Source organism: Bombina bombina, chromosome 1, assembly GCF_027579735.1.
Source record: "Bombina bombina isolate aBomBom1 chromosome 1, aBomBom1.pri, whole genome shotgun sequence".
Taxonomy (NCBI): domain Eukaryota; kingdom Metazoa; phylum Chordata; class Amphibia; order Anura; family Bombinatoridae; genus Bombina; species Bombina bombina.
The window spans coordinates 1,113,784,673-1,113,812,670 of NC_069499.1; the positions used below are offsets into that span (position 1 = coordinate 1,113,784,673).

At 38.7% G+C, this 27,998-nt stretch overlaps 1 protein-coding gene across 1 annotated transcript in view; it reads left to right on the plus strand.

Annotated features, from left to right (window-relative positions):
- The first annotated feature begins 6,266 nt into the window (after positions 1 to 6,266).
- Positions 6,267 to 27,998, plus strand: part of PSMB3 (proteasome 20S subunit beta 3) — a 90,628-nt gene continuing 68,896 nt past the window's right edge. Inside the window, exons 1-2 of the mRNA XM_053697832.1 lie at positions 6,267 to 6,420; positions 11,339 to 11,523. Coding sequence (XP_053553807.1) covers positions 6,418 to 6,420; positions 11,339 to 11,523 — 188 coding nt within the window. The 5' untranslated portion in view covers positions 6,267 to 6,417. The remainder of the gene's footprint in view (positions 6,421 to 11,338; positions 11,524 to 27,998) is intronic.

The following is a 27,998-nucleotide window of genomic DNA, read 5'->3' on the forward strand; positions in this document are numbered from 1 at the left end:
TGTTTAATCCTGGAGGCAAGAGGAAGCCAGTGAAGGGATTGGCAGAGAGGTGCGGCAGATGAAGAGCGACGTGCCAGGAAGATGAGCCTGGCATAGGCATTCATTATGGATTGTAAAGGAGCTAGGCGGCAGCTAGGGAGACCAGAGAGGATAGAGTTGCAGTAGTCGAGGCAGGAAAGGCTGAGACAGTGGATTAAAATCTTAGTTGTGGCATGTGTAAGGAAATGTCTAATTATAGCGATGTTTTTAAGGTGGAAGCGGCAGGCTTTAGCCAAGGACTGAATGTGAAGAGTGAAAGAAAGATCTGAGTCCAGTGTGACCCCAAGTCATCAAGCATGTGAGGTTGGGGTAATGAAGGCGTTATCAACAGTTATAGAGACATGGGGGGTGAAGATTTTGGAAGAAGGGGGGATAATAAGGAGCTCAGTTTTGGAGAGATTTAGCTTGAGGTAGTGAGAGGACATCCAAGATGAGATATGAGAGAGACAGTTAGTCACACGGGTTAGCAAGGAAGGAGGTAGTTCTGGTGCAGAGAGGTAGATTTGGGTATCGTCGGTATACAAATGATAATGAAACCCGTGGGACTTTATTAGGGAACCTAGTGAGGATGTGTAGATTGAGAAGAGAAGGGGACTGAGGACAGAGCCTTGCGGTACCCCAACAGAAAGAGGTAACGGGGCAGAGGATGCCCCAGAGAAGGCTACACTAAAGGTATGGTTAGACAGATAGGAAGAGAACCAAGAGAGAGCTGTGTCACAGATGCCAAAGGATTGGAGGGTATGGAGCAAAAGAGGGTGGTCGACAGTATCAAAGGCTGCAGACAGATCGAGGATAAATAGAGAAAAGTGGCCTTTTGATTTTGCTGTAAGTATAATGGCAGAAACTTCATCCTCTGTAACAGGGGCAAAAGAGCTACATTTATGGCTATGTGGGTTTTGGATGATTGTGAGCTTTTGAGGGGGAGGGAGACCGGTAATATGTTGAGAGCTGATTTCATTTCTGCTGGAGTCGATTTTGTTGTTGAAGTAGCTGGCAATATCATGGGCTGAGAGAAAAGTTGTGGTGGGGGTGGGCGGAGAAGAGTATTGAATGTGGAGAACAGACTTTTTGGGTTTAAAGAAAGAGTAGAGCTAAGAGTGGAGAAGTAGTGTTGCTTATATCGATTAAGGGCAGAATAGTAAGAGTTCAAGATGAACTTATAGTGAAGAAAGTCAGCAGAACTCCGAGATTTCCTCCAGTGTCGCTCAGCAGTACGGGAACATCTGCATAGGTACCGTGTCAGGAGTATGCCAGGGCTGAGGATGAGTGTTTGTTTTCCGAGTTATGGTAGGTGGTGCCAGGTTATCAAGGACCGATGTAAGGGTGGAGTTATAGTGGCAGATGGATTCATCAGGTCAGGAAAAGGAGGGGATGGAAGAGAGAAGAAGTTTGAGAGAGCTAGCGAGCTGTTGCTTATCTAATGACTTGATTCTACTTGATTCTACTGTGAAGTTTAGTGTAAGGGGAAGAAGGAGGGAGAGTTGTAGTGAGGGAGGTGATGTTACAAGTGAGGAGGTGGTGGTCAGAAAGAGGAAAAGGGGAGTTTGGGAGGTTTGAGATAGTGCATCGATAACTGAAAATCAGATTAAGGGAGTGACCATCTTTGTGAGTGGGAGAGTCAGTCCATTGTGACAGGCCGAAAGAGGAAGTGAGTTGCAGAAGTTGTTTTGCAGAGCAGGCAGTGGGATTATCAACAGGGAGGTTGAAGTCACCGAGAATGAGGGCAGGGGTATCCAAGGAAAGGAAGTAAGGTAGCAAGGCGGCAAAGTGATCTAGAAAAAGAGTTGCAGAGCCAGGGGGGGCGGTATATGACTGCAACGCGTATAGAGAGGGGAGAGAATAAGCGAATCATGTGTGTTTCAAATGAAGAAAATGTGAGGGAAGAGTAAGGGCTGTATTTGTTGAAAGGTGCAACTAGAGGAAAGTAAAATACCAACACCACCTCCTTGCCTATTGTCAGATCTAGGTGTGTGGCTGAAGTGGAGACCCCCATGTGACAGTGCAGCAGAGCAAGCAGTGTCTGAAGGAGAGAGCCAGGTTTCTGTGAGAGCCAGAAGATTGAGAGAGTGGGAGATAAAGAGGTCATGGATAGAAGTGAGTTTGTTGCAAACAGAGCGAGAGTTCCATAGTGCACAAGTGAAGGGGCTGGTGGCTCTAGATGCAAGAGGAATAAGATTAAGGTTACCAGAGTTTTGTTTTTGAAGTCTATTGAAGGGCACACATGGGTGTGCAGGGCAAGGAAGTTGTGGGGGACCAGGGAGGGAGATGTTGCCAGCAGCTAGTATGAGCAAGAGGGAGAGTGACATAAGATGAGATGCGGATTTGCAGTAGTGAGACTTTTTGTGATGAGTTGCAAGGGGGAGAGAGAGTCTTTAGGAATGTGTGAAGTTCATGAATATAAAAGTAAGGAGAGGTTAAAGGGACAGTCTAGTATTAATTAAACTTTCATTATTCAGATAGGACTTTTAATTTTAATCAACTTTCCAAATTAATTTTATCATCAAATTTGCTTTTTTCTCTTGGTATTCTTAATTTAAACTAAACATAGGTAGGCTCATATGCTAATTTCTAAGCCTTTGAGGGCTGCCTGTAATCACAGGCTTTTTAAATCTCTTTTCAACACAAAGAGACAGAAAGTACACGTGGGCCATATAGATAACACTGTGTTCAGGTACAGGGGATTATTTAACCCTTTTGTGACAGGGTTAAAGTGCCTACATCGGAACACCTGTTCGGATGTAGACAAATTGAAACTACGCGATCGTGCATACGATCGCGAGATTTCAATTATTGGATCGCATCTGGGGGGCGTCCCTACAACCCTAGGAACGCCCTCCAGACCGCGATCAAGTCCTTGAAGCACAGAAGGCTTCAGGACAGCCGTTTGTTATGACGTTCTATTTCGTCATAACGGCTTTAAAGCCCAGTGTAAATATGACGGAATAGAACGGCATAACGGCGTTAAAAGGTTAAGATCTAGCACAAAACAATGCTAACTTTAAGACAATAGATAATAAACAGTCACAGTCATGTGATCAGTGGGCTGGAAGAAGGTTCTTAGATACAAGGTAATCACAGAGGTAAAAAGTATATTAATATAACTGTGTTGTTTATGCAAAACTGGGGAATGGGTAATAAAGGGATTATCTATCTTTTAAAGCAATAACAATTCTAAGGTAGACTGACCCTTTAAGAGAGATGGGCTAATGAGCAGTGCAGGTGGTGAGGGGTAAGGAGTAATTGAGTATAGTAGTTTGTTAAACAGACAAAAGGTGGTAAAAAGGAATATGAAGATATTTAGCATTTTTACAAAATAGTCAAACAGTGTATACAACTTAGTATAAAAACAGCACTTGCCTTATCCCTTGTCCAATTCTTGTATAATTATTTGTGCCTCGCTTATAAATGTAGATGGGTGAACCAGGGTCTTACTGGTTTCTTTGACCTGATAGAATTGCTGGACATCTTCCAATTGTGAAAGGTAGAAAGCGACACTGTAATGCTATGTGTTTGATCCCAGCAAAGAGGCTAATCAAATAGTTAAAGTCATGGGTCGGGACTTACAGAGCACTGCTTGTCCCAAGCAGAAACTGCCACTAATTCAATCACTGCGGATTAATAAAAGTTTAATTTTGACTTTAGTGTCCCTTTAATTCAAGCAATATTCAAATGTAAATACTGTTCTTTCATACGGATGAAAGAACATTTTTTAGTCCTTTTAAACAGACAGCAAATATCTTGTAATTTTTTTCTGCAGGTGTGCAAAAAGTTAACATATTATGGTAGTGTGAATTGTTTTTTAATGGATTAACATTTTGTTACTGCAACTGTTTAAATAGCCACCCCTTGGCAATCCATACTTGTTACTGGAGTTGACACACCTAGCCACGATCATTTTGTTAGCAAGCATGTTTTGTTTTGTAGTTCTTATCTCCTCTATTGAAGCCACTTAGTGACAGGTATGTGCTAGGGTCAGGCTTGTAAAGCTGTGTGCATTTTTTAGTTCTTGGAATACAGATATTTGTGTTCACAATCAGCAAAATAAAAATAAACAAAATGTCGAACTAAGCCAAAATTTAAACCTTTGCAGCATTTCTTGTTTACCTCATGCATAAATCTGAATGATGTCATATGATCCATATTAATTACAGTTTTTTATTTTTTATAAACATCTTGTTATAAAGTATGAGTTTACAATTTTTCAGTAACAAAATATATTCTTCATAAAGCCACAGTTAACAGAATAAAAGAAAAAAAATTCAAAAAAAGAAGTCAACATAACCAATAGGATGAAGTCAATTAAACAATTACAGATATAGTTTACCATCTCATAGGTAAGGACACATCCTTATGATAAAACATAAATAACCTTAAATTTACTTTAAAATTAAATGGGTCCTATTCTAAATCTGCACTCTGATAATTGTAACAGATAAGATCTACTAAGTAAAACAATTTATCATTTTTTTATAGTTTCATATAGCTTTGTGTAACTATATAATGAACAGCCTAAATAACTTCAGGTTTTTTTCTTTGTTGTTCCCCTTTTTTCTCTCTGCCCTTTAAATCTAGACCATTTTAGGTCCAGAGTAAACCCCCCCCCCCCAAAAAAAAAACCAAACAAACAAAAAAAACACCTTAATTTTCCTTTCTCTTCACCTCATCTCATCTTTTCCTCCTCCCCCTTCCTTTTCTTTCCTTTTTCAATGAATGTACAGCCAATTTCCAGATAGTCTAACGCCCGAAAAGTTAAAGGGATAATGTAGTCAAAATTAAACTTTCATGATTCAGATAGAGCATGCAATTTTAAGCAACTTTCTAATTTACTCCTATTATCAACGTTTCTTCTTTTTCTTTGTATCTTTATTTAAGAATGTAAGCTTAGTAGCCAGCCCACTTTTGGGTCACAACCCTAGGCAGCGCTTTTTTATTGGTGGCTACACCAATCAGCAGGTGCTACCCAGGAACTGAACCAAAAATGGGCCGGCTCCTAAGCTTACATTCTTGCTTTTTCAAATAAAGATACCAAGATAACAAAGAAAAATGTATAATAGGTGTAAATTAGAAAGTTGCTTATTAAAATTGCATGCTCTATCTGAATCATGAACGTTTAATTTTGACTAGACTACCCCTTTAAAGAATTGACAACGTGTTGAACTATTTACTTTTGTAGTCTTTGATCCACTTTAACAATTATTTTTTTCTATTTACTAAAAACACTTTTCACTAAATTTTCTTTGTATATATCTGGATCACATTGTTCCAATATCATTATTTGTATCAATTTATGTTATAGGTGTTGAACTCATGGTATTTTATGAGATTTACCGTATATTGTTTCAATATTAAAGGGATAGTAAACCCCCAAATTTTATTTCATGATTCAGACAGAACATACAATGTTAAACAACTTTCCAATTTAATTATTTTATCAAATTTTCTTCATTCTCTTGTTATCCATTGCACTACTGACAGGAAGTTGAAAATATCTATTTAGCCAATCACAAGAGACAAATGTATGCAGGCACCAATTAGCAGCAGCTCACACTAGTGTATGATATGTGCATATTCATTTTTTAACAAGGGATACTAAGAGAACAAAGCACTTTTGAAAATAGAAGTGAATTTAAAAGGGTCTTAAAATTACATGCTCTATCTGAATCATGCAAGTTTAATTTTGATTTTCCTATCCCTTTAACTACTTCTAAAATAATCACCTTTAATAATCTAGCATCCTCTTTGTAAAGCTGTCCTTCCAATTATGTAATTACATTTGTTATTATATTTGATACTACTAATAACATGGCAAAGGGCATACCTATGTATAAGGATATTTAAAGTTCACAATAAAATGCAAAATCTATTTGTAAAATGTCACTTATCAAGCAATGTAACTACTACATACTTTACAAAATAGCAATTTTGCCAGCAACGATACTGTAGTTTAATGCAGCGTGCAAATCAATGTACTTTTGTATTATAAATGTGTCAGGCGTAATATTTAAATACTATTTTAAACTATATTTTCTGTACAGCTTCAATTTCTTTCAGCTATTTCTCTCTGACACTCTATTAAAAGAACCAGGTCCTCCAACTTCCCATCATACACTACTGATTCCCTTGAGTCCTCCAATCTCCCATGATGCTCTCTTAATACCTTTATTGTCCCGTCATGCGCCGCAAAGCCGTATGACTTCGCTTTTTCGTTATTCCCACCCCTTTCGGATAATTTACCAATAAGATTTGACTGATAGGTGAGCAGCCGAATCAGCGGTCCGCTTGTGACTCACACTTGCCAATAGGAAAGCGCTTCCTTAGCAGAATCCGGCTGCTGGTTTCGGTTTTGAACCAAAGTGAGACAGAAAAATAACAGGCATCATGGTAAGAAGAACGGCTAAAAAATTAAATTAGTACTATAATAAACATAAACATTAAACGGCATTGAAGACATGGGAAATAGAGTGAATAAAACTAACCGAAAATGGAAGGCTGAGGCATTAGAGGGGGTAGTAGACACTGGAAATGAAGGAAAGTGTCAGTGCATCACAGGGAGATAAAGTGGATTACATATGCATAAGTGGGAGAAGGCTTGTTAGTATAGAGCGGTGGGTCCAGCATTTATTGCTTTGAGATAAACTTGTGATGCGCATTTAAACCCATGACAGCTCGTTTTGTACGTATATTTTATTTCAAGATCGCGGTTATGATTATGTGTGACAACGTTTAAGTGAGCTATATAGAAAACATTATGGGATGTTTAAATATTTGATTATTAAACTACTCCCTGTGAAAGATGATGTGGATCATATGAAATAGTTTCATCCTCAATCTTAAAGGGACATGAAACCCAATATTTTTCATGATTCAGATAGAGCATACCATTTTAAACCACTTTATAATTTACTTCTATTATGTAATTTGCTTCATTCTCTTGGTATTATTTTGTTGAAGGAGCAGCAGTGCACTACTGGGGGCTAGCTGAAAGTATATGTAGCCAACAATCCGTGCAGCGTCTGAGCCTACCTAGGTATTTTTTTTCAACAAAGGATACAAATAAACTAATTATTTAATAGAAATACATTGGAAAGTTATTTATAATTGCATGCTCTATCTGAATCATGAAAAAAAAAATATCTGTGTTTCATGTCCCTTTAAAATGTCATGGATGTCACTTTCCACAAGAGCATACTGAGGTGGGCTCAGGAAAAAAAAAGGCACATTTAAATACAGGAATTGGAAGGCTTAATGTTGTTTTTTTTTTGTTTTTTTTTAATGTTACTCTAAATCACAACATTTTAACTTTCATGCCTCTTGTGTCCCCGACAGGGGAAATCTGTGATACTCAAGGGTTTTTGGTTGTCTCATTGTCTGGTTGAGAGTAATTGCTATAGAAAAATTAGTTGTGGGAGACAACATAAATGGACGTTACAGAAATGTGAGTGGGCAGAATATGAAGAACTTAAGTGGTAATTTTAGTGTAATAATATTTTTAAAGCATTTGATTATTAAAAGGACAAAAACCCAGTTTATTTCATGATTTAGACAGATCTTACAATTCTAAACAACTTTCCAATTTACTTCTGTTGTCAATTTTGCTTTATTCTCTTGGAATATTCTATTGAAGGAGCTAGCTCAACACATCAGTGAGCCAATGACGAGGCATATATGTGCAGCCACCAATCAGCAGCTAGCTCCTGAGCTTACCTAGGTATGCTTTTCAACAAAGGATACAACGTGAATAAAGAACATCCAGGTAAAAGTAGTACATTGGAAAGTTGTTCAAAATTGCATGCTGTATCTCATTTGTGACAGATACATTTTGGGTTTCATGTCCCTTTGAACAAATGCACGTTGCAATCTGTGTGGTTCGAGTTATGCTCAGTAGCCACAGTGCATTATCAGTACTGAGCAGGATTAGGTTAGTGAGCAATTCAGGAGTGGCATAAGCCAATCTACAGCCAAGTCCCACTAAGGAACAACTTGGGAGCTTGCCTGGTGCAAGTTTTCAACATTTGTATTCTAATAAAAATATCTTATTAAAGGGACAGTAAACCTTCAGAATAAAATTGCATCTTATAAAGTTTAGATCTGTGTTTTTTATTTTATTTCATAATTGCATGTTATTATAATTTTTTTTTTAATTGAATGGTCAAAAAACACTTACAATTTTTCTTGAATTGCACTCCCTCCGTTTTGCTAATTATGCAAAGCCATTCACAGATGTACATATAGTCCTCGGGAGCGCACACCTCCATTTTTAATCCCATGATTCTCTTCTCTGGCTAAGCTTTCAGTAGGAGGAGTATTTCTTCGCTCTGTCAATACACTGCAGAATGGTAGTCACGTGATAAAGAACGGTAGCACGCGAAAGACTGCAGTTTAGCGCGGTAGCTTTATGAATATCCTGCATGATCTGTATAAGGTAAATAAATTAAATCCCTGTAGGCGTACGAGCATATAATGCAGATTTATAATCACAGATACGAGCGTATAATGCAGATTTATAATCACAGATACGAGCGTATAATGCAGATTTATAATCACAGATACGAGCGTATAATGCAGATTTATAATCACAGATACGAGCGTATAATGCAGATTTATAATCACAGATACGAGCGTATAATGCAGATTTATAATCACAGATACGAGCGTATAATGCAGATTTATAATCACAGATACGAGCGTATAATGCAGATTTATAATCACAGATACGAGCGTATAATGCAGATTTATAATCACAGATACGAGCGTATAATGCAGATTTATAATCACAGATACGAGCGTACTCTTACACAGCTCTTTCCATTCACTGCAATATGAAATGAAGAGTTCTACACAAACTTTCAGCAATGCCATATACTATGACATGTCTGATAACTACTATAGTATGCGCTGACTGGAGTGCTGAGCTGTCAGTTTACTAATGTGCTACGCAAGCGCTAACTGCATTACACACGCTTCCTAATAAATAGACATGCGTATACGTTTGAACCCTATTGCGCATGTGAACGGGATTGTGCTTTGCAGATATTAATATTCATAGAGCTAATTAGTAAAAACGCTCTGATTGGTCAATACCTTTCAGGATTTTCTGTGACTGCGTGCAGGGGCTGTCTGCTACTGAGAGAGAGTGGCATGTTTGTGGTTTGTAAAATAAAGGAAAATAAGATAAGAAATAATATTTGAAAATATGTATTACTCTAAAGTTGTTATTTATACATTTAGTAAACTGAAGACGTAATATAATTACTCAAAGTTTTCTGACCCTTTAATTGAAACATTTTATTTCATTACAATCTCCTTTTAGAGAGACTTGAAGAAGAGTAGGACAGTACATAGAAAACTATTTATCAAATTAAATGTATTTATTTATTTGTTCCATGTAATTTGGAATGTACAGGAGTTTTTCTTTTTTTATGTGCTCAAACATTTTTTCAAATTAGGCTTGTGGAGTTTTCTCCCAGTTTACAATCGGAACCTCATCAGCCAATAAGTATTTATTCATCAGTACTAGTTTTAGTTTTTACTTTCACGTAAAAAACAAAACCTGTTTAATTGCTGCTCTTTTGCCTAACTGGTAGAAAATGTTCTGCACAGTCTCCTTTAAACTTGGGGAGAGGGGCCAGTAAAACACAGAGTGATCAATTAAATTTAGGGTGAGACACTTGCACAGCACAAACAGTGTTTACAGCTTAAAAGGACATAATACTCATGCTAAATCACTTGAAACTGATACAGTATAACTGTAAAAAGCTGACAGGAACATATCACCTGAGCATCTCTATGTAAAGAAGGAAGATATTTTACCTCACAATTTCCTCAGCTCAGCAGAGTTAAGTTCTGTGTAAAAAGTTATACTAAGCTGCTGCCCAGCTGCAGGTAAAAAAATAAAGAAATGAACAGCAGCCAATCAACATCAACAGTGCTGAGGTCATGTGATTTCACTTAACTCTCATGAGATTTCCTAGCAAACTTCCTTAAACTTAATAGGGAAATAAGATGAGTGCACAAAAGCTCGCTCCTTCCGCTGTCCCGGGACAGACATACTAATTTGCTGCTTAGAAGTCCTTTACAATGGGATGTGGCTACTGAGGAATTTTTGAGGTAAAATATCTTTCTTTTTTACATATATGTTCAGGTGATATTTTCTAGTCAGCTTTTTACAGCTATGCTGCATCACTTTCAAGTGTTTCGACATTTGGGTATCATGGCCCTTTAAACTGTGGTAAAGTGGCTGATACATCATAGGGAGAGAATATGAGGGAGACATGCGTTGGATAGTCTTTCACGATATTGATAGCTAAAGGTCATCGTTCACAACACACAAGAAGCTTTGGGGATCCAAGAGGCTGCTGAACCCCTGTGAGGTTGGCAGCGCCATGCTGCAGAATGGTCAGCATTCTCAACAGAAATGTTTTTCAGCCAGTTGCATTCTGAAGTATTTTACTTGAGTAATTTTGAATGGTTATTTATGAGTTTGGTGCATCAAGGTGAGGAATAATGAAAAACGGGCATGGCTTCAGACAAGAGACATGACATTGCTGAGAGCCTGGGCATGATACAGACTGATAATGTGATGATGGTCATCACATGTGATAGCAAGTTCTTACATTTTTCTTTCATGAATCAGGCAGAACATACAGTTTTAAACAACTTTCCAATGTACTTTTATTATCAATGTTTCTTTGTTTTCTTGTTATCCTTTATTGAAAAGCAGGAAGGTAAGTTCAGTACCGTACATGGGTCTGCAGGACTATATGGAAGCATTCTAGCAACAATGTTATACGTTAATAAGAGCACTAGATGGCAGCACTATTTTCTGTCATGTACTACTCCAGACAAGTGCACGCTACCTATCTAGATATCTATTCAACAAAGAATAACATGGGGATGAAGCACATTTGATAATAGAAGTAAGTTAGAAACTTTTTAAAATTGTATTCTATATCTGAATCATAAGAAACATTTTGGGTTTCATGTCCTTTTAATTTACTAGGTCCTATTGTAGCCTACGAAACTGAGTGGTAAAAAAATGTTATGGTGGTGAGGGTCATGTTATAGACTATAGTGTGTTAAGGAGTTGCTACAAGATAGACCAGCATTGTAAGGATATGATAATTGGTAGTGTGTTGTAAGAAAATAGGGGAACATAACAAATAAACCAGATAAAACCTAGTGAGAGAAGAGACAGTATGTTAAGCTCGCAAGTGAGGTCATTTGAGCAACAAACACAAGACCACCAACTCCAGCATGTGCCCTAACATATACATTCTTGTTTGTTTTTTACTCTCTTTAGTCTATTATGTCATATAATGGAGGGGCTGTCATGGCCATGAGGGGAAAGGATTGTGTAGCCATTGCTGCTGACCGACGCTTTGGGGTTCAGGCACAGATGGTGACCACCGACTTTCAGAAGATCTTTCCAATGGGTGACAGACTCTACATCGGTTTGGCAGGCCTGGCGACGGATGTACAGACAGTGTAAGGCTGATTTAATTTGGGTTGTGGCATTCTGAAGCAAGAAGACACATTTATAACATACGTACTGATCTTACTTCAACAATGTCCTAAACACCATCTCTCATTCTCCCATGGCCTTTTGAGAACTTGTATATTTTTTAATGAGACATTAAAGGGACACTTAAAACCTGCTTACAATTTTCTAAACTTTTTCTGAGGAATCAAAATAAACTAATACACTGTTCTCAATGCTGTATGTTCATCTTACTACAGTCTTCATGAAAACTCATATTTTCTATGCTTATCCACAGCTTGTGTTTTGTTATGTAGGGTGCCATCTTGTAACGTGTGCACCCAAGTCATGTGATGCGCACGGCAGCTTCTCCTACTGATGTTATATTATGCAGGCAAATTGTCAATGCTAATTCACTGTAATGCAAAGCGAGCATTGCAGTATATGAGGACAAGTCTCTTTTTTTATATTTGTAATACAGTAATTGCATCTTCTTTTATCAAACATATTTTAAACGTTTTATGTACTGAACAGATCCACAGTCTGTATGTTTCACTGTTCACTGCTATAACTAAGTTCAGTTTCAATCGCCCGCCAGATGTTCAGAGGCAGAGGGGAGGGGGAGAGTCTAGCAGCCGTTTTTTTTTTTTTTTTTTTTTTAACTCGCTGTTATTCAGTTCTTTGCAATATCTGAGGAGAATTTTCTCTCTGTGTGTTCCAGGAATTTACTTTTGTTTTCACCATCATATTATTTTAAATATCAAACAGCACCACACTTTTTATGCTATATAAAAAGTGTGGTGCTGTTTGATAATTAAAATATGATGGTGAAAACAAAAGTAAATTCATGGAACACACAGAGAGAAAATTCTCCTCAGATATTGCAAAGAACTGAATAACAGCGAGTTAAAAAAACGGCTGCTAGACTCTCTCCCTCCCCTCTGCCTCTGAACATCTGGCGGGCGATTGAAACGTGGGTGCACACATGTTACGTGACTGCAGTGCCTAAGGAAACGGCGTGGTTAGCGCTGAGAAAAGCGTAGCGTGTTTTTACTGATTACATTTGTAGATTTTATAATCTGTAACTGTTTTTAATATATTTTTTTATAAAGTAATCTTTATTTCATATCTTATCTGGAGTCTCCCTCTCAGAAGCACCCACTGGAGCAGAGAATAACCTTTGTCTATATGTGCACTGGGCCACTTTAATATACCCAGTATGCTTCATTTGCACTATTGTGTGCATTATACATTGTGAGTATCCATCTGTTTGGAATAGCTTATGGGGTTGTTATACATAATTGTTCTGCACTAGGAATCGCCCTCTTTTTCTTTCCTATTTTCAGTGCCTGAAACGTGCGTTACAACATGGCACCCTACATAGGAAAACACAAGCTTTGGATAAGCATAAAAAAAATGAGGAGTTTCTTTTGCAAGATGTACTGAGTCCACGGTTTCATCCTTACTTGTGGGATATTATCCTTCCTAACAGGAAGTGGCAAAGAGAGCACCCACAGCAGAGCTGTCTATATAGCTCCACCCTTAACTCCACCCCCCAGTCATTCTCTTTGCCGGCTTTAAGCAGGAATGGTAAAGTGAAAGAGGTGATAAATTAGCGGCAAAGAATTCAGGTTTTGACATTTTAGCGCGTAGAGCGTTATGGCTTAAGTCCTGGTCGGCTGATGTGTCATCAAAATCTAAGCTTTTGACCATCCCTTTCAAGGGTAAGACCCTATTTGGGCCTGAACTGAAAGAGATCATTTCAGATATCACTGGAGGGAAGGGTCATGCCCTCCCTCAGGATAAGTCAAATAAGATGAGGACCAAACAAAATAATTTTCGTTCCTTTCGAAACTTCAAAGGTGGTCCCGCTTCCTCTTCCCCTGCTGCAAGGCAAGAGGGGAACTTTGCTCAATCCAAGCCAGTCTGGAAACCTAACCAGGCTTGGAACAAAGGTAAACAGGCAAAGAAGCCTGCTGCTGCCACCAAGACAGCATGAAGGGGTAGCCCCCGATCCGGGAGCGGATCTAGTAGGGGGCAGACTTTCTCTCTTCGCTCAGGCTTGGGCAAGGGACGTTCAGGACTCCTGGGCTGTAGAAATCGTAACCCAGGGTTATCTTCTAGATTTCAAAGATTCTCCTCCAAGGGGGAGATTCCATCTTTCTCAATTGTCTGTAAACCAGACAAATAGAGAGGCGTTCTTACACTGTGTAGAAGATCTATTTTCCATGGGAGTGATCTGCCCAGTTCCAAAAACAGAACAGGGGCAGGGGTTCTACTCCAATCTGTTTGTGGTTCCCAAATAAGAGGGAACCTTCAGACCAGTCCTAGATCTCAAGATCCTAAACCAATTCCTCAGAGTCCCATCCTTCAAGATGGAGACCATTCGGACTATTTTACCAATGATCCAGGAGGGTCAATATATGACTACCATGGATCTAAAGGATGCGTATCTACACATTCCTATCCACAAAGTTCATCACCAATTCCTCAGGTTTGCCTTTCTGGACAAACATTAGAAGTTTGTGGCTCTTCCCTTCGGGTTGGCCACGGCTCCCAGAATTTTCACAAAGGTGCTAGGGTCCCTTCTGGCGGTCCTAAGGCCGCGGGGCATAGCAGTGGCGCCTTATCTTGACGACATTCTAATCCAAGCGTCGACTTTCCAACTAGCCAAGTCTCACACAGACTTCGTGTTGGCCTTTCTAAGATCTCATGGGTGGAAGGTGAACGTAAAAAAAGAGTTCCCTTTCCCCTCTCACAAGAGTTTCATTCCTAGGGACTCTGATAGACTCGGTGGACATGAAAATATTTCTGACTGAGGTCAGGAAATCAAAGATTCTAGCCACCTGCCGAGCTCTTCATTCCATTCCTCGGCCGGTAGTGGCTCAGTGTATGGAGGTAATCTGACTAATGGTAGCGGCAATGGACATAGTTCCGTTTACCCGCTTACATCTCAGACCACTGCAACTATGCATGCTCAGACAGTGGAATGGGGATTATGCAGATTTATCTCCTCAGATAAATCTGGATCAGGAGACCAGAGAGTCTCTTCTTTGGTGGTTCTCACAGGATCACCTGTCCCAGGGAATGTGTTTCCGCAGGCCAGCGTGGGTTATAGAGACGACGGACGCCAGCCTACTGGGCTGGGGTGCAGTCTGGCTTTCCCTGAAAGCACAGGGTTTGTGGACTCAAGAGGAGGCCCTCCTACCGATAAATATTCTGGAATTAAGAGCGATATTCAATGCTCTTCAGGCGTGGCCTCAGCTGGCTTCGGCCAAATTCATCAGATTTCAGTCGGACAACATCACGACTGTGGCTTATATCAATCATCAGGGGGAACAAGGAGTTCCTTAGCGATGATAGAAGTTTCCAGGATAATCCGATGGGCAGAGGTTCACTCTTGCCATCTGTCAGCAATCTATATCCCAGGGGTAGAGAACTGGGAGGCGGATTTTCTAAGTCGTCAGACTTTTCATCCGGGGGAGTGGGAACTTCATCCGGAGGTGTTTGCTCAACTGGTTCAGTTATGGGGCACACCAGAATTGTATCTGATGGCGTCTCGTCAGAACGCCAAACTTCCTCGTTACGGGTCCAGGTCAAGGGATCCTCAGGCAGTACTGATAGATGCTCTAGCAGTACCCTGGTCGTTTAACCTGGCTTATGTGTTTCCACCATTCCCTCTCCTTCCGCGTCTGATTGCCAGAATCAAACAAGAGAGAGCTTCAGTGATTTTGATAGCGCCTGCGTGGCCACGCAGGACTTGGTATGCAGACCTGGTGGACATGTCATCTTTGCCACCATGGTCTCTGCCACTGAGGCAGGACCTTTTGATTCAAGGTCCGTTCAAGCATCCAAATCTAATTTCTCTGCAACTGACTGCTTGGAGATTGAACGCTTGATTTTATCTAAGCGGGGTTTCTCTGAGTCGGTCATAGATACCTTGATTCAGGCTCGAAAGCCTGTTACCAGGAAAATCTATCATAAGATATGGCGTAAATTTCTTTTTTGGTGCAAATCCAAAGGTTACTCATGGAGTAAGATCAGGATTCCTAGGATTTTGTCCTTTTTCCAAGAGGGATTAGAAAAAGGTTTGTCAGCTAGTTCCTTAAAAGGACAGATATCTGCTTTGTCTATTCTATTGCACAAGCGTCTGGCAGATGTCCCAAGACGTTCAGGCTTTAGTTAGAATCAAGCCTGTGTTTAAACCTGTTGCTCCGCCATGGAGTCTAAATTTAGTTCTTAAAGTTCTTCAGGGGGTTTCGTTTGAACCCATGCATTCCATAGATATTAAGCTTTTGTCTTGGAATGTTCTGTTTCTAGTCGCTATCTCTTCAGCTTGAAGAGTTTCTGAACTATCTGCGTTACAATGTGACTCGCCTTATCTTGTTTTCCATGCTGATAAGGTGGTTTTGCGTACCAAACCTGGGTTCCTCCCTAAGGTTGTTACTAACAGGAATATCAATCAGGAAATTGTTGTTCCTTCTCTGTGTCCTAATCCTCCTTCTAAGAAGGAACGTCTGTTGCACAACCTGGACGTGGTTTGTACTTTGAAGTTTTATTTGCAGGCAACCAAAGATTTTTGTCAAACATCTTCTTTGTTTGTTGTCTATTCTGGAAAGCGTAGAGGTCAAAAGGATACGGCTACCTCTCTTTCCTTTTGGCTGAAAAGCATCATCCGTTTGGCTTATGAGACTGCTGGACAGCAGCCTCCTGAAAGAATTTCAGCTTACTCCACTAGAGCGGTGGCTTCCACATGGGCTTTTAAAAATGATGCTTCTGTTGAACAGATTTGTAAGGCTGCGACTTGGTCTTCGCTTCATACTTTTTCCAAATTTTACAAATTTGATACCTTTTGCTTCTTCGGAGGCTATTTTTGGGAGAAAAGTTCTTCAAGCAGTGGTGCCTTCCGTTTAGTTTCCTGTCTTTTCCCTCCCTTCATCCGTGTCCTAAAGCTTTGGTATTGGTATCCCACAAGTAAGGATGAAACCGTGGACTCGGTACATCTTGCAAAAGAAAAAAAAATTATGCTTACCTGATAAATTTCTTTCTTTTGCGATGTACCGAGTCCACGGCCCGCCCTGTCTATTCAAGACGGAGAGTATTTTTTATTGAAAACTTCAGTCACCTCTGCACCTTATAGTTTCTCCTTTTTTCTTCCTTGGCCTTCGGTCGAATGACTGGGGGGGGGGGGAGTTAAGGGGGGAGCTATATAGACAGCTCTGCTGTGGGTGCTCTCTTTGCCACTTCTTGTTAGGAAGGATAATATCCCACAAGTAAGGATGAAACCATGGACTCAGTACATCGCAAAAGAAAGAAATTTATCAGGTAACCATAAATTTTTGTTTTTCATGAAGAGTTTGTAGTAAGATGAACATACAGCATTGAGAACAGTGTATTAGTTTATTTTGATTACTCAAACAGTTATTTCAGAAAATCTTAAGCAGGTGTTGTGTCCCTTTAAAGTCTATATATCGGCAGTTAAGTACTGAATTGCAAAATATTTACACACAAAATTAATGTTAAAACATATTAAGGTTTGAAAAGACTGCACAGTATTGTAGCAATTTGTAATAAACCGCTTGAAAACCCTGGTAGATTTATCTTTCCTCCCTTTATTGCTAAAGCTTAAAGGTCCATAATAAACTATCCAAATTTACATATGTTTAAATATTTTGTTATTTAGAATACATTAGTATGTTTTTATTTAAAGGGAGTATTGTTTTATATTGTAAAATCAACCTAAAAGTTGGAAAAATAGTCCCACGACGAGCTGTTCAAACACGCCCCCAAAATTATTTCTTCATTTGCAGGTCCCATCAGCATTTGCTTGCTGATCAGACATGAGAACATGCACGTAATAGCGAGATGACAGTGGAACTTGGTGAACGTCGACTGACACGCTAAGCAGGGGAAATAGTCGCTCTTAGTAACGTTTATACCATCTCTGTTAGCATGTCAGTTTTGTCAATCTTCAAGAGCCGTATGCTTATTGTTAACAATATTAAAATTAAAATGATTGCACACTTTGTTATAAATATACACAGCTGCATTTTAGCTATAGAGTTTTGTGTTTTGCAGCAAAGGGATTTAATCTGAAGTGAAGTCAGCCAAGGAGAATGGAGTCAAAAGGAAAGTATAGCAGCGATTGTGGGCTTTCAGTTAATAAATAAAAGCCACTGGCAAGCGCAAAAACAAAAGAATACATTAGTTGACTATGTGAAGCTCCTTTTTTGCAGAGTGTTATCAGCTCTGAGGAAGCTTCAAATGTGGCCATAGCAACCATTCCCGATTGTCTCCCTCGCGCACGTGCACAGAGGGGCCGGGTCGGCCTTTGATAGACGTTTTGCAGCTTGCTCTTCTTTGCTGAAGCTGAGAGGAGCTAGAAAAACGCTGACATGCTCAGGCTCCAACTTGCATGTCGGTTGTACGAAATTAGAAGTTGAATTGCCACTTTCAATGGGCAGTGGAAACAATCTATATTTGTAAGGACAATATTTTTTTTAAATAAAACACCTTTTAAGAGTCCTAGAGAAAGATTCCTAGCAGGTGTATGGCCACACCTCTCCTGGATGCAGCAAATAACATATGGCTTGTCTTTTTTTTTCTTTGTAGCTAAATATACAGCACAATTAATTAAGCTTATTACTAATGGTATAGTCATACGCAATATTGCCAGAACAGTTCTTTCGGTAATACAATAAGTAGGAAATACTGGCTGCAAAGCCCACTCTGTATTTGGATGGGTCTCATAGAAAACTTGTCCTCAAATATCCCATTGGTGCAATTCTGGAGAAATCATCCAGCTGTAGCTTACATTCTAAATGTTTGGCGTCAGAGGATGAAACTATGAGTAAATGTTCCTTGTGGATGTTTCTGACAGAACCCAGTGGTTATGCTTGACTGCATATACCAGCATCCTGGAATAGGGGACCGTTCTACAGAATTAACCTAAGGTCTCTGATCTGTGGACAAAACGTTCTTGCGCATAAAAACTTAGAGAAGTTGGCATGATTCTACATTTATAAGATCTTAAAGTGAATGTAAAGTTTAATGAGAAAGTGCCCGGTTTTTAAAAATACTATTAAAAACAGGGGCACTTTCATTCATTAAACTTTACATTGCAGTGTTTTTTATTTTTTAAATACTTACCTTTTTCCTTAGGAATCCCAGACCGGCGATACCCTGTACTTACCTTAGCAATGACGAAACCGGCTTCCTCCAATCATGGCGTGCACCCCAGAGCGTCCATCTCGTAAGGCCACGCCATAAATGGAGAAAGCTGGTTTTCTCATTGCTAAGGAAAAAGGTAATTTAAAAAAAACGCTGTAAAGTTTAATGAAAAAGTGCCACTGTTTTTAATAGTATTTTTTTTTTTTAAAACCCGGGCACTTTCTCATTAAACTTTACATTCACTTTAAAGAACACAGCAGTATATAACTTCAAATTCTATTTATACAAAAAAAACAGTGAGCAGAAACAAGTCTTTCATAATACGACAGCGAGGAATTGCATTTGTAAAGTGGAGGTGTTCGTCAGTCAGCTTCTTCCATTGGAGTGTATGTAGTAGACTCCTTATTTTATTTATTTCTAGCTTATGTATTTCTTTTGTTTCTTATTGAGTTCTATAGAAAACGCAAAAAGACAGAGCTGGTACACTAGTAGCCAAGTCATCTTGGATCTGGTTAGACTTACTGTAGACCACCCCAAAACTCAGCCGTTACATCCAGACCTACTGATTACATGTCCACATTTCCATCTGGCAGCTTAACTGATCAGTGGTTCTATTTTAATAATTTGACATCCTTGTCTATTGTTCAGCCTCTTGTTGTGTTTACAATACCTTTCCTGCATGAATATAGATTGTTTTAGTGTATGTCACTTTTGTTTTCTTTTTCAAAGTAGTGGCTTCTATATGACCTAATTGCAAATCTTTAGGGCCTACATGTGGTTTTTCCCTGTCATGGGCATTATATTGATATCCTCTCTTGAACCTTTATGGGGAAGCATCTCTCTAGAATCTCACACGTAGCACAACTAGTTTTTTTTTCTTCTGTTCTTTTGGCTATTGACTATAAAAGTAATATAATAAAATGTAGTGAAATGTAATGCCACTGGAAACAGCTCTTTACCCTAATCCTGCTTGTCTTTGTTCTTAAAGCAGCACCACTCTCACAGTTTACTATGTTGGAGGTTACTTCCTGTTTGTTTATACTATTTTTATTTTTTAATTTTTATATCTTTGAAAATATTTGTTGATGTTTCTTCAGTGCAGAACAAAGTGACAACACCTTTTGGTGTTTCCACTGTAGCTTATCCTGCAAGTACATCCTATCTCCCTTGGTCTTTCATGGTGATAAGGTGGTTCCCTGGCTAAAGCCGGTAGTCTTTGCGTTTCATGTCTCTCAAGATTTGTCTTTCCTTCTTTTGTCCTAATATTTTAGTGACTGTATTTGAATAATAACCTTGGGGAAGACTTCCAAAGGGTGATGGGGAAACTAGACTTGGACTTCCTGCCTAATGTGCTTTGAGGGATATGGCTGCACCTCACTGACGAGGCCCAAAGAAGGCTGAAACAATTGTCTGGGGTTTCCATGTTCCTTGTTCAGAGGGGATTTAACTGGTATTTTGGGGCTGGACTGACCATGTTATACAGGATCAGACTGATATACTTCAGGAAAGTTCTCCTCTATGAAAAGCACAATGGACTAAATAAGGCTTCTCCCAGGTGTAACTCGCCATAGACAAGCTACTGAACTGTTGTTCATTCCTGGTAGAGCTAATATGTATGTAAACTAGTGAATGAGAAACATCTTTACACTATTAGTGGGGTTAAATATCTACACATCTGTATTTATTGTCCCACTAACAGATTATGGCTGATTTCACACAGACGTTTTAAAGGTTGTATGTCTGCAAAAAAGTATGACTTCCAGTTGAATATTTGCGGTTTCATCTCACTTTATCAAGCAAGGAAGGCAATTGGGCTCCTGAAGCTTAAAATAGATAGTTAAAATGAAACTTTCACAATTCAGTGTGTGCACATTTTAAACAACTTTTCAATTTACTTCTATTAACTTTGCTTTGTTCTTTTGGTATCCTTTGTTGAAGAGAAGGCTGTGGAAGAAGAATGCTTTGTTGGAAACTAGCTGACACACCTGGAAAGCCTAAGAAAATATGTGCAGCCTCCAATCACCAGCTAGATTGCAGCAGTGCATTGCTGCTTTTGATCCTACCTAGGTATGCTCTTTAAAAAAAAAATGGCACACATGTCTTAATTGTAGCCTGTTGGTCGTTAAAGTAACGGCAACCAAACCTTGTCTTGACTTAGATGAATGAGTCTAAACGATAGACAGCGGGGACAAAGGAAGGGAGTGAAGAAGGGGGGAAGGTCTCATTGCTCGGCTATACTTTGTGATAAGGACCCCATAGCTTAACTACTCTGTTGCCAGTGTGATTGTAGTGAGTCCCAGTAGAATTTAATATTTAGGAATACTCCCTGCTTATTCCGCTTAAAATAAGAGTATTCTTTTAGATGTAACAATTCCTGTGTTCTCTTTCCACTCCATGAGGGATGGTACTATAGTGTTTTTCCAATTTCTTGCTATTAGGGACTTTAGTATCAGGGATCGTCGTAAACTACACTTAATTTTAGAGGTGTCATTAAAAAGTATAGTCCATACAGCATAAATGAAACCCTGTGATGTCCTGTTTTATGCAGGAACTTATGCAGTGTTCTTAAATTAAGGGTTTGTTGCTCTTTTAATGAATAAAACAGGCAGTATGATTTAAACTACCTGTTAGATCATTGGTGAGACTTTTACTGATAGAAAACTTCGTAGATGCCAAACAGAAGCAAGGAATATTTGAGTAGAAACAATTGTTGCAATATAAGTAAGGAACATAAAGCAAACAGTTCAGAATAATGATAGAGGTAATGTGTATTTTGATACACTTTGTGAAAGCATCAGTAGTTGATTCTTGTTGTAGCAATTCACTCATACATAAAATATATACAGCACAGACAGACTATGGTAGTAACCGGTAGATTCAGCAAGGTAATGCGGATGTTTTCCAGAGAGTGACAAGGTAAGAACAGATCCTTTGTAAATGGATTAAATATTACCTTAAGTTTGAATAGAGCGGTTTTACCTCTGTGACCGGTATACAGCGTTAGTGTGAGTGCGGCTTCCGGAACGCTGCAAGTAGATCCGGTGCTCCTTGATTCGGATTGAAGAAAAATTAGAATTCCGGTAGAATGAGAAAATAACTTTGAAAGTAAAGTGTACAACAAAATATCCTAGCTTACTACTCCTGTTCAGAGAGAAAGAAATTGAGGCAAGTTAGATATTATCAAAAGTAGAATCACAGCAGTAGGATGCGATCAGATAAGCTGCAAAGAGAAAACAATTTTCAGGCAAGGAATGATGGTTCAGGTGTGCCTGATATAGGGTGAAGGAAAGGTAGGCGGGATATACCTTAAAGGTATATCACACACTCCCCCCGCTAAGGGGTCCCCCAATTGACGAGAGGGATGGCTTCAAAGGATACCTGCGATGAAAAGATCTAATTAGACGGGGAGCAGAAATGTCAGTGCTACGATGCCAAGAATTGTCCTCAGGACCAAAACCTTTCCATTTCAACAAGTACTCTAAGTGATGATTCTTGATCCTAGAATCTAGAATATGTTCCACCTCAAATTCATCATGGTCATCTATTTGTAACGCAGTTGGAGTCTGAAGACTGGATTGTACAGTAGAAGTATAAGGTTTAATCAGAGATACATGTATAGTGGGATGAATCCTATAAGCTGCAGGAAGAGTTAAACATACTGTCATAGGGTTCAAAATTTTATTGATTACAAAAGGTCCAATGTATTGGTTTGCCAATTTCTTAGAGGGTACATGAAGTTTTAGATTCTTTACAGATAGTAACACTTTGTCACCCACTTTATAGACTGGACTGGGTCTGTGACGTTTATCATAATAAGCTTTCTGGTAATTCTTTGCGTCAGATAAATGTTTTTTGACTAGGGCTAGTCTTGCTTCTAGTTGTAAAGAATAGTCTTTAGCAGCTGGTGAGTTTACGTCAGTTTTAGATAGTGTCAAAGTTGTCGGATGATAGCCATAAGTTACATAGAAAGGTGTCATTTTTGTTGAGGATGATACTGAATTGTTGTAAGAGAATTCCGCCATTGATAAATAATCTATCCAATCATCTTGCAAATGAGAAATGTAACAACGAAGATATTGTTCTAATGTTTGGTTTAATTTCTCAGTCATCCCATTGGTTTGGGGATGGAAAGCTGTTGAGTATCTTGGTGTAATTTTTAATAATTTGCATAATGATCTCCAAAAAGATGAGGTGAATTGTGTACCTCTATCTGTTAGAATATCAGTGGGTAGTCCATGAAGTTTCACTATGTGGTTAAGAAAAACATTAGCTGTAGTAAAAGCTGAAGGTAACCTTTTTAGGGGTATAAAATGTCCCAACTTTGTTAGATGATCTATGACAACTAATATAGTGTTAAAGTTCCTTGATTTTGGTAGCTCTACAATAAAGTCCATCGAGATCATGGACCAGGGTTTATCCGGAACTGGCAATGGGGTCAACAATCCGATGGGCCCTTTATGATCTATTTTATTTCTAGCACAAATGTCACAGGAATTGACATAATCTTGAATGGTTTGATTCATTTGGGGCCACCAAAAGTGTCTTCTTGTTTTTTCAATGGTTTTTTGTATTCCGGTATGACCGGATAAAGGTTCGTCATGAGTGTGTTTCAATATTTGTTTTCTTAATGAACTGGGTATATACAATTGATTTTTATGGTTTATTAAACCAGTATTTAAGTTTTTGTGACAGGATTTAGGTGTATTGGTTTCTTCTTCTTGTGCCCTTTTAATCTCTTCCTCTAGAGGTGTTAGGGCTCCAATAAATTTTTCGATTGGTACTATTGGAGTCATGGTCTCTTGAGGTGTCATTTCCTGTACTCTGGATAATGCATCAGCCTTGGTATTCAGACTTCCTGGTCGGTAAGTGATCAAGAAATTGAACCTATCTAAGAATAAAGACCATCTTACTTGTCTGGAAGTTAGAGTTTTACTTTTCTTCAAATATTCCAGATTCTTATGATCTGTGAAGATTTTAAATGGTTTTTGTGTACCTTCCAGTAAGTGCCTCCATTGTTCGAGGGTTACTTTGATAGCAAGGAGTTCTTTATCTCCTATACTATAATTATTTTCTGCAGGTGTGAATCTTCTTGAATAATAAGCTACAGGAAATAATTCTGATTTGTTGTCTACTTGTTGAGATAGAACTGCTCCTATACCTGAACTTGAGGCATCTACCTCTAACACATATTGCAGCTCAGGATCGGGCATGTGTAAAATGGGGGCTTTAGAAAATTGCCCCTTTAAGTAGTCAAAAGCTAATTGGGCCTGTTCGGTCCATTTATATCTTTGTTTCTTACTAGTCAACTGAGTTAAGGGCTTTACTATATCAGAAAAGTTTTTTATAAACTTCCGATAGTAATTGGCAAAGCCAATAAAACGTTGTAGTGCGCGAACTGATTTTGGTGTAGGCCATTCTAGTACAGATGAAACTTTATCTGGATCCATTTGGATCCTGTTAGGAGTTATTATGTATCCCAGGAATTTGATTTTGTTCACATAAAATAAACACTTTTCATGTTTGGCATATAACTTGTGTTCCTTCAATCGCATTAAGACCCAACGTACATGTCTTTCGTGTTCCTGTTCTGTCTTGGAATAAATTAGAATGTCATCTAAATACACTATAACACAAATATCCATTAGATCTCAGAAGATTTCATTAATAAAGTGTTGGAAAGTGGCTGGAGCATTGCTCAATCCAAAAGGCATTACGTTGTATTGGTATAACCCATATCGAGTCCGAAAAGCGGTCTGCCATTCGTCACCTTTCTTCATTCTGATAAGGTTATATGCCCCTTTTAAATCTAATTTAGTAAATATTTGTGCTCCTTTTAACCGTTCTATTATCTCTGGTATTAGTGGTAATGGATACCTGTTTTTTATGGTTATGGAGTTTAAAGCCCTGTAATCAATTATAGGCCTTAGAGTGCCATCTTTGTTTTTTACCAAAAACATGCCTGCTGCAGCAGGGGATGTGGAGTGAGATATGAATCCCTTTCTCAGGTTGTCATCCAAATAGGACCTTAAATACACTAACTCATCTTGTGATAAAGGATAGATCTTCCCATGTGGTATTGGTGACCCTGGAATTATATCTATAGGGCAATCGAAGCTTCTGTGGGGTGGTAAATTCTCTGCTTCTTTCAAATTGAAGACCTCTGCCAAATCCTGATATATCCCTGGTATCCCTGTCTCAGATGATGATAAAATACTATGAGGGTAACAGGTGTTTAGGCAATATGTTGAGTCTAGTGTAAGTTTTGAATGTTCCCAATCTATTTGGGATTATGTTTTTGCAGCCAACTATATCCTAAAATAATAGTATGTAGTGATATGGGGATCACATCAAATGTAATATATTCTGTGTGCCCATTGTTTATCATTGTAAGCAAAGGTATTGTTTGGTGTGTAATGGGTCCCTTATTTATTAAAGTACCATCAATTGATTTAACAAACACAGGGTTCTGCTTGCAAACCAGAGGAATTTTATTATTTACAATATATACAGAATCAATGTAGTTCCCAGATGCACCTGAGTCAATCAATGCCTTGGAGTGTATATTTTCCTGATCCCACTGCAAAGAGAGAGGTAAAGTCAATTGCATTGTATCTGAGATATGATATATGTTTTGATAACCTGTTTTCTTACCCTTCTTTTGTCTTTGTAATGAAGGACAGCTTGAGACGTTATGTTCCTTTTGTCCACAGTATAAACATAAGTTTTCTAATCTTCTTCTCATTTTTTCCTCATTACTTAGTGGCCCCTTGATAGTGCCTATCTCCATAGGGGTTATACTACCTTGATGTTTCTCAGATGTTGTAGGATAGGTAACCTGGCGCCTGGGTATTGTGTCTGAAGTGAATCTCTCTGCTCGCCGTTCCCTGAGTCTTCTATCTATGGATGTACTTAATTTTATAAGTGCTGGAAGAGTATCAGGCATTTCCTGGCGAGACAGTTCATCCTTAAGGTTTTCAGATAGGCCCAGCCTAAACTGATTCTTAAGGCTAACTTGGTTCCATAGTGAGTCTGTTGCCCACATTTGAAATTCAGTTGTGTACTCCTCCACCGTGCGCTTACCCTGTTTGAGTGCGCGTAGTTTAGATTCTGCAGTGATTTGTGTATCTGTGTCTTCATATAAATTAGACATAGCTTGGAAGAAATCCTGTAGTGAATCCAAAATTGGGTCATTATTTTCATAAAACCTGTTAGCCCAGGTTCTAGGCTCTCCCTGTAGAAATGAAATAGTGGTGCAAACCCTGATGCGGTCTGAATAATATGTGCGGGGTCTCATGGTAAAAAGAAGTTTACAAGCAGTCTTGAAATCCCTGAATTCATGTCTTTTACCAGTGAAAGGTTGAGGGTATTGAATATGGGGTTCCGGTACATCAGTACTTTTATGAGTCATATATTCCTTAACAATAGCTTTTAATGCGGTATTATCTGCTTGTACTTCTGTTAAACCTTGTGCAAGATAATCTAATTTTCTTTGTATGTTAGAGAACTCAGTTTTAATTTCATTTGCATCCATGATAATAAAGTTTTGTTTACCAGTAACAAACCCTTAGAACACTGTGGCCTGAAAATTATGTGATGTCCTGTTTTATGCAGGAACTTATGCAGTGTTCTTAAATTAAGGGTTTGTTTCTCTTTTAATGAATAAAACAGGCAGTATGATTTAAACTACCTGTTAGATCATTGGTGAGACTTTTACTGATAGAAAACTTCGTAGATGCCAAACAGAAGCAAGGAATATTTGAGTAGAAACAATTGTTGCAATATAAGTAAGGAACATAAAGCAAACAGTTCAGAATAATGATAGAGGTAATGTGTATTTTGATACACTTTGTGAAAGCATCAGTAGTTGATTCTTGTTGTAGCAATTCTCAGAAATGACTTCACGCACTCACACACTCATACATAAAATATATACAGCACAGACAGACTATGGTAGTAACCGGTAGATTCAGCAAGGTAATGCGGATGTTTTCCAGAGAGTGACAAGGTAAGAACAGATCCTTTGTAAATGGATTAAATATTACCTTAAGTTTGAAGAGAGCGGTTTTACCTCTGTGCCCGGTATACAGCGTTAGTGTGAGTGCGGCTTCCGGAACGCTGCAAGTAGATCCGGTGCTCCTTGATTCGGATTGAAGAAAAATTAGAATTCCGGTAGAATGAGAAAATAACTTTGAAAGTAAAGTGTACAACAAAATATCCTAGCTTACTACTCCTGTTCAGAGAGAAAGAAATTGAGGCAAGTTAGATATTATCAAAAGTAGAATCACAGCAGTAGGATGCGATCAGATAAGCTGCAAAGAGAAAACAATTTTCAGGCAAGGAATGATGGTTCAGGTGTGCCTGATATAGGGTGAAGGAAAGGTAGGCGGGATATACCTTAAAGGTATATCACAAACCCAGAGTCCACTAATGGTTGGATAGCTTTATTAATTAGATCCCAAAATGGGCGCAGACGGGGGTACGACCACCATATATGTGACAGAGTACCGTTGTCCCCACAGCCCCACTTGTAGCCTGACCGGGGGGTTAGGTACCACCTTGATAGGACCTTGTAATTCAGTTCAAGAATTTGGGTAGATGTAGAAGATCTACTGGTAAAATCGAAAAATTTATGCCACTCGTCTAGGGTAAGTTCTACGTTTAACTCATCTTGCCAGGACTGAGTAAAGCTTGGTAATGGTTTGTGTATACAATCATCTAGAATACGCCTCGATGTGGTCAGAGTTCCTTTCCCAGAAGTGTCGGCCCTACACATCCTCTCAAAGGGAGTAAGTGGTCGTAGTAGCATAGGTTTGTGTGGAGATGTGCATAGCAAATGTTGTAGTTGTGAGTACTTTAGCTATTTAAAAACGTGCCCTCTAATATATCTATTAAGTATTGCCTAGGCTTAAAGGGACAGTCAACACCAGAATTTTTGTTGTTTAAAAAGAAAGATAATCCCTTTATTACCCATTCCCCAGTTTTGCATAACCAACACTGTTATAGAAATACACTTTCTTTCAACTAAGAATACCAAGAGAACAAAGCAAAATTGGTGATAAAAGTAAATTGGAAAGTTGTTTAAAATTACATTCCCTATTTAAATCATGAAAGTTTTTTTTGGACTTGACTGTCCCTTTAAACTTCCCTTGTGACACAAAATTGATTAAAAATTGTTTTGCCTGACGTAAGGTGTATGCTAGATGGAAGTTCTATATTTTGGAAGATTGGGGACATAGGGGAATGAATAGACGATATGCCCACAATCGTTTTAATTATGTTATCCCATAAAGAAGATATGTCCATAGAGGGGGGA